Source organism: Odontomachus brunneus, unplaced genomic scaffold (assembly GCF_010583005.1).
Source record: "Odontomachus brunneus isolate Ranch 3 - 2012 unplaced genomic scaffold, Obru_v1 Obru_scaffold_120, whole genome shotgun sequence".
NCBI classification, from domain to species: domain Eukaryota; kingdom Metazoa; phylum Arthropoda; class Insecta; order Hymenoptera; family Formicidae; genus Odontomachus; species Odontomachus brunneus.
Window position 1 is genome coordinate 510462 of NW_022639570.1, and position 15320 is coordinate 525781.

The following is a 15320-nucleotide window of genomic DNA, read 5'->3' on the forward strand; positions in this document are numbered from 1 at the left end:
TTTGTCATAGTATTTTATGAGTATTTATGAGAAAGCGCTTATTCTATGAGTAATTATGAAAAATTATGAGAAAATTTAATTGAAGAACCTACGAAACGACAGGATCTGCGCGCAATCTGCAGCCAATCTGCCGTCATAGTCTGTCGACAGGCTCTGCGCGCAATCTGCCGCCAGTCTGTCGTCAGAGTCTGTTCGCAGACCCTGTCAACAGTCTGGCGGCAGATTGGGGACGCAGATGTCTATGGATCTGTTGACAGATCCTGCTCGGATTCGACAGATCCTGTCGACAGTCTGACGTCAGTCTGCGCGCAGATTGCTTACTGAGATTATATATACTACATATATTATAGATTTTCAGTACTGGCAGTGAATACAGAACGCAGTTGCATAAGTATATATTGTATTATATGAACTTATTTAGATTATCTCGAGAAGCAGCAAGACAATTATGTCTGGATTTATTACCCTATCTACCTCCGAAAAGAAAAGCAATAACAATTCCTCCTGAATTAAAGGTAACATTATCTGTATTAAAAAAAAAAAATAGTAAAATATAAGCACATTAGAAGGATACACAGTATTTAAATGAAAATTGATATTTATATGCTACTGCTTTTATGTATTGTATTGTATCTTTAATATTATATATTTTTAGAATTATACTAGCAACATAATAAATATTTTTTTCTATGTAGATTTTAACATGTCTAAGTTTTTTCGCTTCTGGCTCATATCAACGTCGTATCGGCCAGGATTTTCTGTCATGTATGTGCCAAGCGTCGATATCTGGAACGATTCATAGCGTTGTACAAGCATTAAATCAAATTATGAGACAATGGATTCAATTTCCAATAGAGGATTTTGATATAGAGTTGGTTAAACAACAGTAAATTTATAATAAATAATTACAATATAACTATAACTATCTTTAACGATAATAATAATTATTTCAGGTTTTTGATTCACTGTAATTTCCCGGGAGTAATAGGTGCTACAGATGGTACACATATAGCTATTTGGCCTCCAGAGAAAGAAAGGGAACATTTATATATAAACCGGAAATTATATCATTCACCAAGTGTCATGATAGTAAGTATAATTACTAAGATACAAGAACATAACATAATTTAAAAACATAATTTTATTTCTTATAAAATATTTTGTAAGGTTAGCGATTTCAATGGAAAAATATTAGCAGTCAATAGTGCACATGGAGAAAAACTCACGATTCACGTGTGTGGAATACTTCAGTTATATCGTTACATTTAGAACAACAATTTTTTAATGGAAGAAGAAATTTTTGGCTATTAGGTATGATATGCATATATTTTATATTATGTATGAGATTATATAAGAATATGCATTAATATATTATTATAACATATTACTAACATAAATGACAAATTTCATATATATATCCATCAAAAGCATACGCATTTGATGGATATATACATGAAATTTGTCATTTATGTTATATATTTATAATATATACAATATATTAATAATATATTAATATATAATATACATTTATTTATTTATTTATTTATTTATTTATTTATTTATTTATTTATTTATTTATTTATGTTATATATTTATAATATGTTATAATAATATATTAGTACATATTCTTATTATAATATATGTTATAATAATCTCTATATCATAGGAAATTCAGGATATCCATTATTACCTTACCTCATGACCTCATGAAATTAAGGCAACGTCCAGGAACACCATCAAGTCGTTACACTGATGCTCATATAAGGACTCGAAGTAGCGTAGAACGAGCTATTGGAATGCTGAAAGGTCGGTGGAGATGTCTCAGAAAAGAAAGAACTTTGCATTACTCTCAGAATTTGCTGGTAAGAACTATATATTTGTACAAATATACATACTTTTATATATTTTTATATATTACATTTAAATTATTAAAATATTAATAAATGTTATGATTTCAGCTCTTATTATTAACGCTTGCTTCGTGTACAGAATATTGCCAAATTTTATAATGTTCATCAGCCGGAGATTTATTTTGATGAAATAGATAGAGAGCAAAGAAATATAATAATTAATGACCAAGCAAACAATGGCAACGAAATTCGAGAAAATATCATACGCTTACATTTTACTTAAAAAAACAAATAAATGGGACAAATTAAATATTTATTTTGTAATAAATTTTTGATACATATATATGAAATAAAAGTTTATTTTTGGATAATTTGGATGGTGTTATAATTTAATGTTAATTTTTAATAAATGATGAAACAGAATTTGAGTGTTAAGAATAACAGAATTATTTAAAAAAAAATACAACTTTCAGAAATTGTCGATAACTTCTTAAAGAACTTTCTACAATAAGCTGTTAGTTATAATAATGCACAATGCATAAGGAAATGACTAATCAGAATCATTCACTTTATATTCAGGATAGAAATGAAAAATCTGATAGATTCATTTCCTTATGCGTTATACATTATTATGATTGACAGTTTATTGTAAAAAATCTTTAAAAGATGCACTGTTGAAATATGTTTTATAGTTATTACTGTTAAATATTTGTTACTGCGTGCTGTTATTAGTTATTACAATATTTTTAGATTAAAGATATTAGATATTGTTTTAAACGTTTTTTTATGTTTCTTGCTGCTCCTCTCTCTCTTCGTAGTAACCATTAATATATTTATATAAAGTGAAAATAATAAAATTATTTTTATGTATTGTTGTTATATATATTTTTATGTTACTAAGCGATTTTCTTTCGTAACTTTAATTAAATATCAACATTAACCTAAGGACAATTAGAGTTCACGTACAGGTTGTATAGTGCTATTATAAACTATTAAAACATAGTGACACAATCTCGCCATGAGAACAAATTTTATTAAATATCATACGCGTTTCGGTCTCATTTCACACTTTTTCTAAGTCATTTCCAGATTTATTATTTATGAAGGCTGACAAGGGTAATGTTACAGTTGCTCTTGACAGGAATGTTTATGTTGCAAAGATGTTGTTACAGTTGGAGGACGTTAATACTTATCAGCTTGTTGAAAAAGATCCTACTAAAAAAATAATAGCCGAATTAAAAAACATTTTAAAAAGATGGAAGGATGAGTCCTACATCGATAATTCGGTTTATAAGTTTCTCCAATCGAGCGATGCCACTCTTCCACGTGCTTATGGTTCTCCGAAGATTCACAAGGCGGACAACTCTTTAAGGATAATTGTCTCATCTATAAATAGTCCTCTATATAATTTAGCCTTGTTTTTGCACAGGTTGATTTCTACCAGTATCCCTGTACCTAAGAGCAGGATCAAGAATAGTTTTGATCTGGTTAATTCTTTGGCTAATTTGTATATGGAGGAACACTGTAGATTGTTTTCGTTGGATGTGATCTCATTGTTCACTAACGTTCCCCTTGAGTTGGTTATGGATGGTGTCTTGAGAAGATGGAGTTTTCTGGAAGTGGCTTGTAGGATTCCTAGGGATGAGTTTATATTAGCGCTCAGATTCGTCCTTAACTCCTCTTATTTCAGCTTTGATGGCTGTATTTACAAGCAGACCTTTGGCACCCCGATGGGCTCTCCTCTCTCTCCAATCATAGCTGATATTGTTCTCCAAGACCTTGAGGAAAGAGCACTCCAGACGATAGAGATTTGTTTACCTTTTTATTATCGTTGACGACATCGTTATGGCTGCTCCAGAAACTTCTATAGAGAATATCTTAAATGTTTTTAACTCTTTTCATTCACGCCTTCAATTTACGATTGATTTTGGCGATAGAGGCAAAATTTGTTTTTTTGGAAACATCTATGAAAATTGTAGATTGTAGGTTTAGGTTTGATTGGTACCACAAACCTACTTACTCTGGCCGCCTTTTTAATTACAACTCCTTTCATCCTATACAGCATAAAATTGGTACAATCATAGGGTTAGTGGATAGAGTAATTTTTTTGAGCCATCCAATGTTCCATGTAAAAAATTTTGAGTTTGTTTTCCACACATTGGTTATGAATGGTTATCCCATCGAATTTATTCTTAGAATCTGTAGGAGACGTGTGTTTCGACTAATTGAAAAAATGAATATTATTCCACCAAGTACATCTTCGTCTTCCTTGTTACCCACTCGTTCTTATAATATTTTTCCATATTTGGGAATGATTTCAGATAGAATCAGTAAGATTTTTAAAGAATTTAATAAGGTTTCATGTTTCAGTATTATGAACAAGCTTTCTGGTCTGGTTCGTGTCCATAAAGACGCTTTGCCTCTGAATCTTCTGAATAACGTTGTATATAAGTTAGAGTGCGGAGACTGTGACTCGTCTTATGTTGGTCAGACGAGCAGAAGGCTCTCCACTCGTGTATCTGAACATAAACGACTACCTTGAGACCTTACTTCGCATCTCTCTGTCGTACAAGAGCACCGTGTTAATTACGGCCACGAATTTAAATGGGATAATGTCAAAGTTTTGCATAAGGAACATCTATTTTATAAAAGAATGATTGCAGAGATGATTTTTATAAAAATGCAGACGCATGGACTGAATTCTCATACTGACACTGAGAATTTAGGAAAATGTTACAACATGTTACTCGGTTTGACTTAGATCGTATTTCGTTTGCGGTTACGAAGTAAATATAAACACTGGATTCTGTATTGTTTGCGGCATTCGGAGGTGCACGTTCATAGGCATAACATCTCACCGGAACTCTCTGGCCTTTATCGAGGTAGATATCATTATTTTGTTTTTCCCTCACATTGGGGTTGGTTGCTCTATCTGAATACGTTTTTTAGATGATCATACCACAGCATCTTAGTACGTGCGATGGAGTGACCAGTCTCGGAATAAATTGTCGGTAGCTTCCAAAAATGAAACATTTCATTGTGTAAATGATATATTATGTTTGTGCTTCCGAATCCCGTAGACAAAAAATTTGTAGCGACAATTCTGTAACAACCAATGTTAACGTTAACTTTTGCGATTTTTTATTTTTTGCGACACTATAACATTACTTGTAATCACTGAAGAGGGTCTGTGAAATGAGACCGAAACGCGTATGATATTTAATAAAATTTGTTCTCATGGCGAGATTGTGTCACTATGTTTTAATAGTTTATAATAGCACTATACAACCTGTGCGTGAACTCTAATTGTCCTTAGGTTAATGTTGATATACTCAAGAAGAGTTTTTTAGTTATATTATTTTAATTAAATATCTCTGAAAATATCTCTGATTATCTATGCTATTTTTTACTATCTATATAATTCAAACTTGTAAAAGTAAAGCAGTTTTATAGGAATAAAACAGAATTGTAGGAATACAATAGAATTATGTCATTACATCTGTAAAATGTTAAATTTTATTATTTTTTATGCCCCACATTTCTCTATAATATCAATTGATAATTATATGCAAACAATTTTTTAATGCACGAAGAAATGTTTAGCTATTAGGTATGATATGCATATATTTTACATTAGATAGGAGATTATATAAGAATATGCACCAATATATTATTATAATATATTATAAATATATAACATGAACGACAATTGAATTATATTAAATTAATTAAAAATATTCAATTATATTGAATTAATTAAAAATAAAATATAGAAGTACTTATTAAAATGTTTATACTCTTGTTTTTGGGTTTTAAATATCTACTTGGATTTTAAATATTAAAATAATATTATACATATTACATTAGTATTTTTATTCATATGTTATAATAATATAATTTATAATGACTTTCCAATATAAATGTTTTGTAATAAAATAGAAAAAAAGTAATACTGTTGCAATATATAAAACTAAAAGTAATACTGCTGCAATATATAAATCTAAACTGTAATGTAGAACTAAATAACATCACATATATTTTCATTACTTTTACTAATTATTTAAAAATAATATTTTTATAACAAATTATTGTACTTTCGATTGCAGTCATATGTTTAAATAAAGTTTTTATATATTACGTAAACATAAATATATTATTTTGACATATAAACAAGCTCTGTTATGTTATAAACAACTAAACATAACAGAAAAATATATGTCTAATTAAAAAAAAAAAAAAAGAATTAACACTTAAATGAAAAAAAAAACATTTTGCTATGTATAATCTAAAACTACTTTTATGCTTATTGCAAAGAACCAAATGTGTCCAAGATACTCCGTATTTTTTGCAATTCACCTAACGCTGATCTGTGGATTTCCAAAAGCTCACATTGTATATGTATCTCTTCTTATTTTAATGTTATTTTGTCTTCTTGCAATAAAATCATTTTATTAGTCATTGATTGTAATTTCGGTTCTGAAATATAAAGTATTAAAGTATTAAATAAAATTAATTTTAACATATTAAGTACATACAATTTTATATAATAATTATAATATTGCGTTCCACGGAAAAATTCGTATATAATTGTATAAAATTATATATAAATTATATATGATTATATATAAATTAAAAATAAATGTTTCGTATATGATCGCATATATAGCTATATATAATCACACGAAAAAAATAATATTAAATAAAAAAAAAACAATAGTTAAGTTTAATTCGACGTTTAATTAAACCTCGACATCATATGTTGTTAGAAGCGTAAGAATTTACTTTCATTATATCTGTATAACAGTAATTCTTCCTTGTGAGGATATATAATTATGCATAATTACGTGATCATATACAAATAAAATTAATATGTGATTTGTTTTCCCGAACATCATACCTTTAAAGTTAGTGGCACTTGTGTTTACATTTGGACGTAATCTTTTATACGGTGCGACATTTTCATTTTCTTCAAAGTATGAACATTCTCTTTCCATTATATTGCTATTATTAGATTTTTGCGAACCAAAATTTATATTTTTATTTAAGTATATCCCTCCTTGTGGAATATCTTCTAATCCAGCTGCTTCCGCAGTTAAAAACTGTAATAATCTTTCTTTCAAATCAGAAAAAAAATCTGTTTTGGTGAGCCTCCACCTGTTTGTACACTATAAATTCTTCGCTTTGTTTCCTTCTTTAAGATGTACATTTTCCAATCCTTCCAGGTCTTGAAACATAAAATAAGCTACTTTTAATTTAATTTAACCTACACTGTAAAAACAAGTATGTTACATTAACACATTTTACGTGGCAGTCGGACCTGCGTCTTCTTTTCGATCCGTAGGTTTAAATATGTATTAGGCACGGTTAAAATATGTATTATGTAACTATAACTCAAATAAAATTATATAAATTGAAATGTATATATTTATTGATAAGAATGATAGGAAAAAGAAAATTGATTTATACCTTATACCATTCAGAACTGGTTTTAACTAGACCGTTGTGAGCGGAATTCATTGTGTTTGATAAGTCTTCTAGTAATGTTGCCTACAATTATAATACATGTAATATAATTATACTTTTATCAAACACTGTAACAGATATTTACCATTTGCTTCTTGCTTTCTTCTTTCCTACGCAATCTACCTCTTGCTACATCTAGATTTAATTTCATCCATTGCAACATCTTTTCTTTTTGTTCTTGTGTTGTATTCATTCTGTAATATAGTATTATATAATTTATGAATAGTTATTATATATTAAATATTATTATATCTAGTGCATTATATGACCTGATATAATCCCAAATAGCAAAATAACGTCAACTGACATTTTAGTGATGTCTTATTGACATTAAAGACATTATTAAAGCATTATTTAATATCATTAAGACGTCACTCTAACAGCATAAAATACATAAAATACATGCAATAAATACATAAAATAAACTTACATTTTACAGTAAGTAACGCAGCAAGCATACAATTTATAATATATTGCACTTTAACTTCTGTGCATACTTAACTTTGCATATACTTAACGATGCGTATCTTAAATTCACGCTTCAATTGGCTTTCTTTGTTCTTTTTTAATGGACGTAGGATTCTTATGTCAAATGCCAATTGTCGTATAACTCTAACTATAAAAATTAAAGTCACTATAAGAAATTCTACTCACTTTGTACATAATATGCGAGTGTAGTATTACATTATTTTTCACATTTTACCACATCGCTTGATGCTTAAAAATTTTCATGGAAACTTACACAATTTACATGTAAAGAAGAACATATATGAGCGAACTGAAAGTTCACGTGAAATATTTCACGTTTTGAGAATTCACTTTTCACGGTTAACGTTCGTCTCATTTATTAAATTTACTCATATTGTATTATTATATTATATTATAATTATAAACTTAAGTTGTATAATGCTTATTAATGTGTTATATATTACATTTTGTATACTGTAATTACATTTTAATTATAATAATCTATATTACATAAATATTGCTTTCCATATTTTCATTGTTCACTTTTCATGTGAAATAACACAGTGAAAAGTGAAAAATGAAAATGAAGTTCACGTGAAAGATTCATGATCGCTACCCTGAATTGTATTCGGAAGTATAGATTAATTTATATACGGAAAACAACTTTTTATGACTTCTAGAGTGAAACGTGTAACATTTAAACAGTTGTTGAATTTAATAATGCGTCAAAAAGGAATGCAACAAGTAAGCAATAAATAATATACTTTTCTCACACAATATATTTCTTTTCCACAATGATATTTTTTTCAGAAGTATTGAATGTAACAAATAATTATTGCACTAGCATCATTGTTAAATGCTTAATGTCATTACATATATATAGCAAATATTGACTGATTCAATTACATTTAAAACAAATTATACAATTAACAGTATTTTATGAATATAAGACAAGATTTATTTTAAATGCTGTATTTAGTTATACTTAAAAAACTTTCTATGTTTTTGAAGTCTTTGTCTACACTAATTTAAAAATTCTGTAGTAAATACAAAAAAATTTATAATAGGAATATAATTTTAGATATATACTGGAGGATATCAACCTATGCAGCCACAAAAAATACAACAAATAGCTTTATATTATTTGGCCTGAAATATCTATGGCACAAATTGGGGACAAATTTAATATAGCAACATCAACTGTTACCAATCGTATTACTAATGGATATACCTTATATTACAATTAGAACCTATTTTAATATAGTAGCCTACTAAAGATAAAAGAGTTATATAGAATAGATAATAGAGTTATATAGAAGATAAAGAGTAATATAGAAGAAAAGTTCAGGAATATTGCAAGTTTTCCAGGTAGATATGTCCATGATGATAAAAAACAATGGGCGCATTCAATAGAAAAAGCGCTCAGTGAGCAATCAACGATTATTGGTTCTTGCTATTAGATCCCTAAATCTAGACCAATTACATTGACAAATTACTCAACAGTTGCACAACAGTTGAGTAATTTGTCAATGTAATTGGTCTAGATTTAGGGATCTAATAGCAAGAACCAATAATTGTTGATTGCTCACTGAGCGCTTTTTCTACTGAATGCGCCCAATGACTAAGTTTACACGGCAGTTTAAAACCGGCTTAGTAACAACCGTATTTAGTAAACTCTCGCATCCGATTGGTATATTCTTTTAGATCTAGAAATATACTCCAATCGGATTCAAGAGTTCACTAACTACGGTAGTTACTAAACCGATTTTAAGCTGCCATGTAAACAAAATCAGTGTCTGCAATTGATAAATAAAAATATCAAATAATATAATCTTTAAAAATCTTTAAAAAAAAATCGTATACTAATTGTATAATTTTAATTTTATAATTTACTATTTTAATTATCATTGATCACTACCTAGATAGCACGATGCATTCTTTAAGTGTTCCTAAAGTTCTCTCCTTTCCTGAATTGTATTTCCTTAGGAATTCGTGGAAGAATACTATAAGAATGATTTAGGAAGTTACATGCACCATGATTGGAGTTCCTCAGAACTTCTTAAAGTATTCATATAGAATTACTTCAACTCAAAAAGATTTTTTCGGATTTAATAAATTTTATTGCATCCACACGAAAGAAAGATTAGAAACTTTGGCCGGTGCTTGTGTATATCTGTCCACTTTTAATGCCATATGAGATGAAAAACATCAGGACTTGGCTAGGATCGAACTCGGGTCTTCCGCTTGTCAGACAACCGCTCTTTCCACTGAGCTTTTTAAGATTTCATGTTTGTGACATGTATAATACCTAGTGACATTATATATACCTAGTGAAAAATGATTCGTTGATTGACGTCGGTTTGACGATTTCAAAGTCTATTTGATGTCTTTTTGATGTCATTTTGACGTCAATCAACGAATTATTTTTCGCTGGGTATATACTATTCTAACTGAGCTTCAAATGTAAGTAAAGCGCACTTTCAAATATGTAATTAAAAATCCAAGAATAAATGGCTTTCAAATAATGCAATTGGGTTTGTTAGAACTGTATATGAATTTTAGAAACATGAATACAAACTTAAGGATAAAATATACTTCGCATAAATCTATTTATTATTGATACAAGTGAACATTTTATTTATAAAAAGCTATTTTAACACCAATTCCTTTTCTTTGTCCTACTATATAAAACTATATAATTAATTATACAAAATATAAATAACTGTGAATAACAATAAATTAAACAATTTATATGTAAATATGTAAATCAATTATTATACACTTACTGGTATGTACTGAATATAGGCGCAAAAAGTAGTTGCTATAAACAAAACATTTGTAAAGGCTAAGGCAGATGAACGAGACGTAAGCGTCGTAAAGGCCATCACACACAAAATTCCGTACGAACTTAAATCGTAAGCGTAAGGAAATCGACCAACCCCAATCGAGTATTCATCTCTTCGTAATAATGAAGGAGTTAAGCCCATTCTACAATTCCCATTTCCCCTACAAGCCCATTCTACATTGCGTGAACGTGGTTGTAAGTGGTTGTATGTGATTACGACAACCAATCAGAATAAAACAATCAGTAAATAAAACATTCGGATTGGTTGACTCTTATGATCACACTACGCTCACGCAATTGTAGAATGGGCTTTACGGAGAGCCGAGTGTTCGATTGGGATTGGTCGATTTCTCTACACTTACGTTTTAAGTTCTTACGGAATTTTGTGTGTGATGGCTTTAAGGCTCCTGGCCCCTCGCCGCGGCCATATTGGTTTTATGACGTCAGAAGCGAGAAACGGCACGTCAAGAATTCTTGCGTGCCATATCTAAGTAAAAAGATATTCTTGACAAACAGCACTCGAAATCACTTCAACATACTTGTAAAAAGTTCCGAGTTCTCACCTTTTCCTTGGGCAATTCATACAAAGTCATAAAATAAGCAGTGAAATGAGGCCTGTCTACGCGAGAAAACGTGTGGTCAAACAGCTGATCAAACGAGTGTAAATTATGCTTCCACGTATTGTATATCACGAAAAGCCGAGAACTCGGAATATTTTACAGGTTCCCACAATATGTCTAATGTCACAAAAGTCCACTAGAGTAAATAATATAACCACATTTCGCAAGAAAAAATTTGGCTGTCAAGAGCAGTATTATACTGCAGTATATGTCATTTTCTCACTCCATTGAGTTCATTGTTTTGCCGTATAATGGCGCTGCACGTCATATGTCGGTAATAGGTTTCTTTCTGTACTATATGTCGCGTGTGGCGTGAGTCAAACAAAGACGGACAATCTTTTCTTGTCTTACCACAGACAAGCTGACAGGCACGAGTTAGCGACAAACGCCACACTGACAATTCTTGCGTGCCATTTATAAATAAAAAGATATTTATTGCAAACAGCACTTGAAATCGCTTAAGTGCATTCAATAAAAGTTCCGAGTTCTCACTTTTTGCGTGGACAAACAATGCAAAGCCGTAAAATGAACCGTGAAATAAAGCGTACTCACGTAAGAAAGCGCGTGAGTTAGACGAAGACAGATAATCTCTCCTTGTCTCACTACAGGCAAGCAGACAGGCACGAGTTAACGACAAACGCCACACTGACAATTCTTGCGTGCCATTTATAAATAAAAAGATATTTATTGCAAACAGCACTTGAAATCGCTTAAGTGCATTCAATAAAAGTTCCGAGTTCTCACTTTTTGCGTGGACAAACAATGCAAAGCCGTAAAATAAGGCTTTGCATTGTTTGCCCACGGAAAAAATTAGAACTCGGAACTTCTTACAAGTGTACTTTAGCGATTTCAAATCATGTTTGTTATAAATATTTTTTATTTTATAAATAGCACGCAACATTTGCCAATGTGCCATTCATATGTGACTTGGGTCTGTCATCGCCTAAGGCATGGTGTACGATACATATTGTCAGTAACAATTTACCGTATCCGATCGTTGTAACCATACCCGATCATTGTAATAATCGACTATGATTAGCCAATTCTTACGATTTACTCCGTACATTGCAGATAAAACTTTTGACCTTGTCAATGGTAGGAGTAAAGTACGGACTGTAAGAAACTTCTTTTAGTCCGTACTTTACTTCCATTATAGACAAGCGGTAACAGATAGAATGATTATGGAATTTGTCTGTTGATTGACAATCACGTCGCCGTGTCAATATATCTTTGTTTACCATTAGCGAGCACTAACTTTTCTATACATTTCAACATGCTTGAAAACGCCGACGAAATACGTACGCGTGTACATGTACACAATAATAGAACAATAGCACTTATAATTTTAACAAAATTATTAATATAAAAATCTACAATTAATTATACATGATTATGAAAAAAAAAGTGTGAACAATAACGCATTAGTGATTGAGAGACTTACAACCAATTCTTACTTTCGCTGTCCAGTAAAGAAAACATAATTATTGCAATATTATTATTATTCTTCAGTTACATGTAATTATTATTCTTCAGTTACATGTCGCTGTTCAGTTTCAAAATTTGTTTCTAATTTATTACAAATTTTACATTCAACATCTTTATAAGGTAACCTTGAGCCTAATCTTAACATTTTGTTAATATGGACTTTATATATTGTTATAATGTCTATCCCAATATTGCATTAAGGCTCCTGGCCCCTCGTATCATCTGTCTCTTTTTAATAATGTCAGAAGCGAGAAAATACAATACTACAAATACTACAAATTCTTGCGAAATACGTTAAAATAAAAATATATAAAGTAACACTTGCAATTATTGTCTCAGAAAATGTAAATTATCCATATTAAAAAATATTTAAAATACAAAATTGGACAATATTTAAAATACAAACATTTCAAAGTGATGAAAATGTACTTTTTAATCGCTCTAATTCCATAAATTTTCACCAAATCTTCGTCTATAAAGTATGTATTCATAATTGTAACATAAAACTTGTCTCATGTGAGATATTCACATTTTATTCTTCACAGGTCAGTGAAAAAAATTCTTTTTGCACCTAAAAATCAATTGAGAATTCGTAACATATAACTGAATTTTTTTTAAATTCCATGTGCTATCTGGGAAAGTTGTAAGTTTCTTAGTTTCTTAGTTACCTATACGTTGTCCTAATTAAATTTTATCATATTAAGAATTTTGTTATATTTTTTATTATATATGACGTTCAGAAATACATTAGTACAATTATTATAAGTGCCCACTGATACTTGGATTGGTACGAGTCATCCCAAGTTTCCATACATATTTCTTTCTAGGTAAGGCATCGCGCGAAAAGAAGAACGGGTGAGAGAATGAATCATGTGTATATATATATGTGTATGTGTGTGCGCAAGCGAGAAGATCGCTGCAGGCTCGTGCTGCTGCCGCGATTGTAGCTCGCCAGTAGTCAGACAAGGACAGATAGATATTCGCTGTCCGTCTTTGTTTAACTCATACCAGTCGTAGCATGAAACAGAACCTCATCGCATTTATCATGTAGTTGCTACACTGGATAAGGTTGTGATTCTCACCACAGCTAACTATGGCTCTGCGATCGATTCGGAGTTCTCGGCTCCGGGGCCAGGAGCCTTAATCGTAGACGTAAAATAAGGCAGAGAAAAACTTAAACGTAAGTCATGAAAGGCTATTAGCCTTACGTTTACGTTTTCCTCTACCTTATTTTACGTCTACGATTACGACGTTTACGTCTCGTTTTCTCCTTTAGCCCTAATTCCTCACGAATTCTTAAAGTGTTCTAGGAATTAAGTCGCGAAGTATTTGCCACACAAAAAAACATTATAAACCAATTTTACAAAAAAAATCGTTATAAATAAACTTTACAAAAAAAATTGTTATAAATAAATTACAAAAAAAAACTCAGCCAAAAGATATTTGGAAAAATATTATTAAAACAATCAATTCAGATCAATTTATTCAGATCAATTGTACTTTTGTAAATACTCTATTAAAAAATACAAGACAGTTTTATATACTCTTTACAAAAGAAATGATATCATGAGGTTACATTCGCCAAGTGCGAATGATTAAACATTTTTTAATTTTTTTTATAAATATATGTGGTTTTGATTATATAATATATTTATAAATTAAATATGTTATTAATATATTAGTAATATATTGTTAAATAAAAAATAAAATAATTACAGAAATACAATAATATTAAATTAATAATTAAAAAATTATATAATAACTTACACAATAAACCTTCGACGTACCTTTTTTATAGATAAACGGTTCTGTTATTTTAATGATACCTATACAACAGTTAATATCAATTAAAAAAATCAACATACTTATTGGTATATTTAATTACGATCCAAACATGCAAAATGTGCTTTTATATATATATATATATATATATATATATATATATATATATATATATATATATAAAAGCACATTTTGCATGTTTGGATCGTAATTAAATATACCAATAAGTATGTTGATTTTTTTAATTGATATTAACTGTTGTATAGGTATCATTAAAATAACAGAACCGTTTATCTATAAAAAAGGTACGTCGAAGGTTTATTGTGTAAGTTATTATATAATTTTTTAATTATTAATTTAATATTATTGTATTTCTGTAATTATTTTATTTTTTATTTAACAATATATTACTAATATATTAATAACATATTTAATTTATAAATATATTATATAATCAAAACCACATATATTTATAAAAAAAATTAAAAAATGTTTAATCATTCGCACTTGGCGAATGTAACCTCATGATATCATTTCTTTTGTAAAGAGTATATAAAACTGTCTTGTATTTTTTAATAGAGTATTTACAAAAGTACAATTGATCTGAATAAATTGATCTGAATTGATTGTTTTAATAATATTTTTCCAAATATCTTTTGGCTGAGTTTTTTTTTGTAATTTATTTATAACAATTTTTTTTGTAAAGTTTATTTATAACGATTTTTTTTGTAAAATTGGTTTATAATG

General features: G+C 29.3%; 1 protein-coding gene and 2 long non-coding RNA genes across 5 annotated transcripts; 2 read left to right on the forward strand and 1 right to left on the reverse strand.

The window, feature by feature from the left end:
* The first annotated feature begins 295 nt into the window (after positions 1-295).
* On the forward strand, positions 296-2159 carry LOC116849602. 2 transcript variants are annotated; one of them, XR_004379171.1, is made up of 6 exons: positions 296-515; positions 696-871; positions 954-1089; positions 1168-1311; positions 1667-1862; positions 1959-2159. XR_004379171.1 is itself a non-coding variant. In XM_032826926.1 (5 exons), exons 1-4 carry the CDS (start codon positions 408-410, stop codon positions 1267-1269), a joined length of 522 nt encoding a protein of 173 aa, XP_032682817.1. In that variant the 5' UTR covers positions 296-407; the 3' UTR covers positions 1270-1311; positions 1667-2159. The 2 variants fall into 2 exon arrangements, 1 of the variants encoding a protein (XP_032682817.1); XM_032826926.1 differs by having other exon boundaries at positions 1667-2159.
* A 1138-nt stretch (positions 2160-3297) lies between these two features.
* On the forward strand, positions 3298-5327 carry LOC116849600. Its single transcript, XR_004379170.1, has 2 exons — positions 3298-4732; positions 4800-5327. It is a non-coding gene; the product is annotated as an uncharacterized LOC116849600 (long non-coding RNA).
* A 503-nt stretch (positions 5328-5830) lies between these two features.
* On the reverse strand, positions 5831-8061 carry LOC116849599. Of its 2 annotated transcripts, XR_004379169.1 has the most exons (5): positions 7804-8061; positions 7459-7567; positions 7317-7397; positions 6748-7234; positions 5831-6326 (listed from the first exon to the last, which is right to left on the reverse strand). It is a non-coding gene; the product is annotated as an uncharacterized LOC116849599 (long non-coding RNA). The 2 variants fall into 2 exon arrangements; XR_004379168.1 differs by having other exon boundaries at positions 6748-7397.
* Between the last annotated feature and the right edge of the window lie 7259 nt (positions 8062-15320).

Excerpts from the sequence above, each read along its gene's own strand:
- LOC116849602 (XM_032826926.1), top strand. The coding sequence starts at position 408 with ATGAACTTATTTAGATTATCTCGAGAAGCAGCAAGACAATTATGTCTG. Across the intron at positions 516-695 it reads CAATTCCTCCTGAATTAAAG|ATTTTAACATGTCTAAGTTT; the intron begins GTAACATTATCT and ends TTTTCTATGTAG. Across the intron at positions 1,090-1,167 it reads ATTCACCAAGTGTCATGATA|GTTAGCGATTTCAATGGAAA; the intron begins GTAAGTATAATT and ends ATATTTTGTAAG.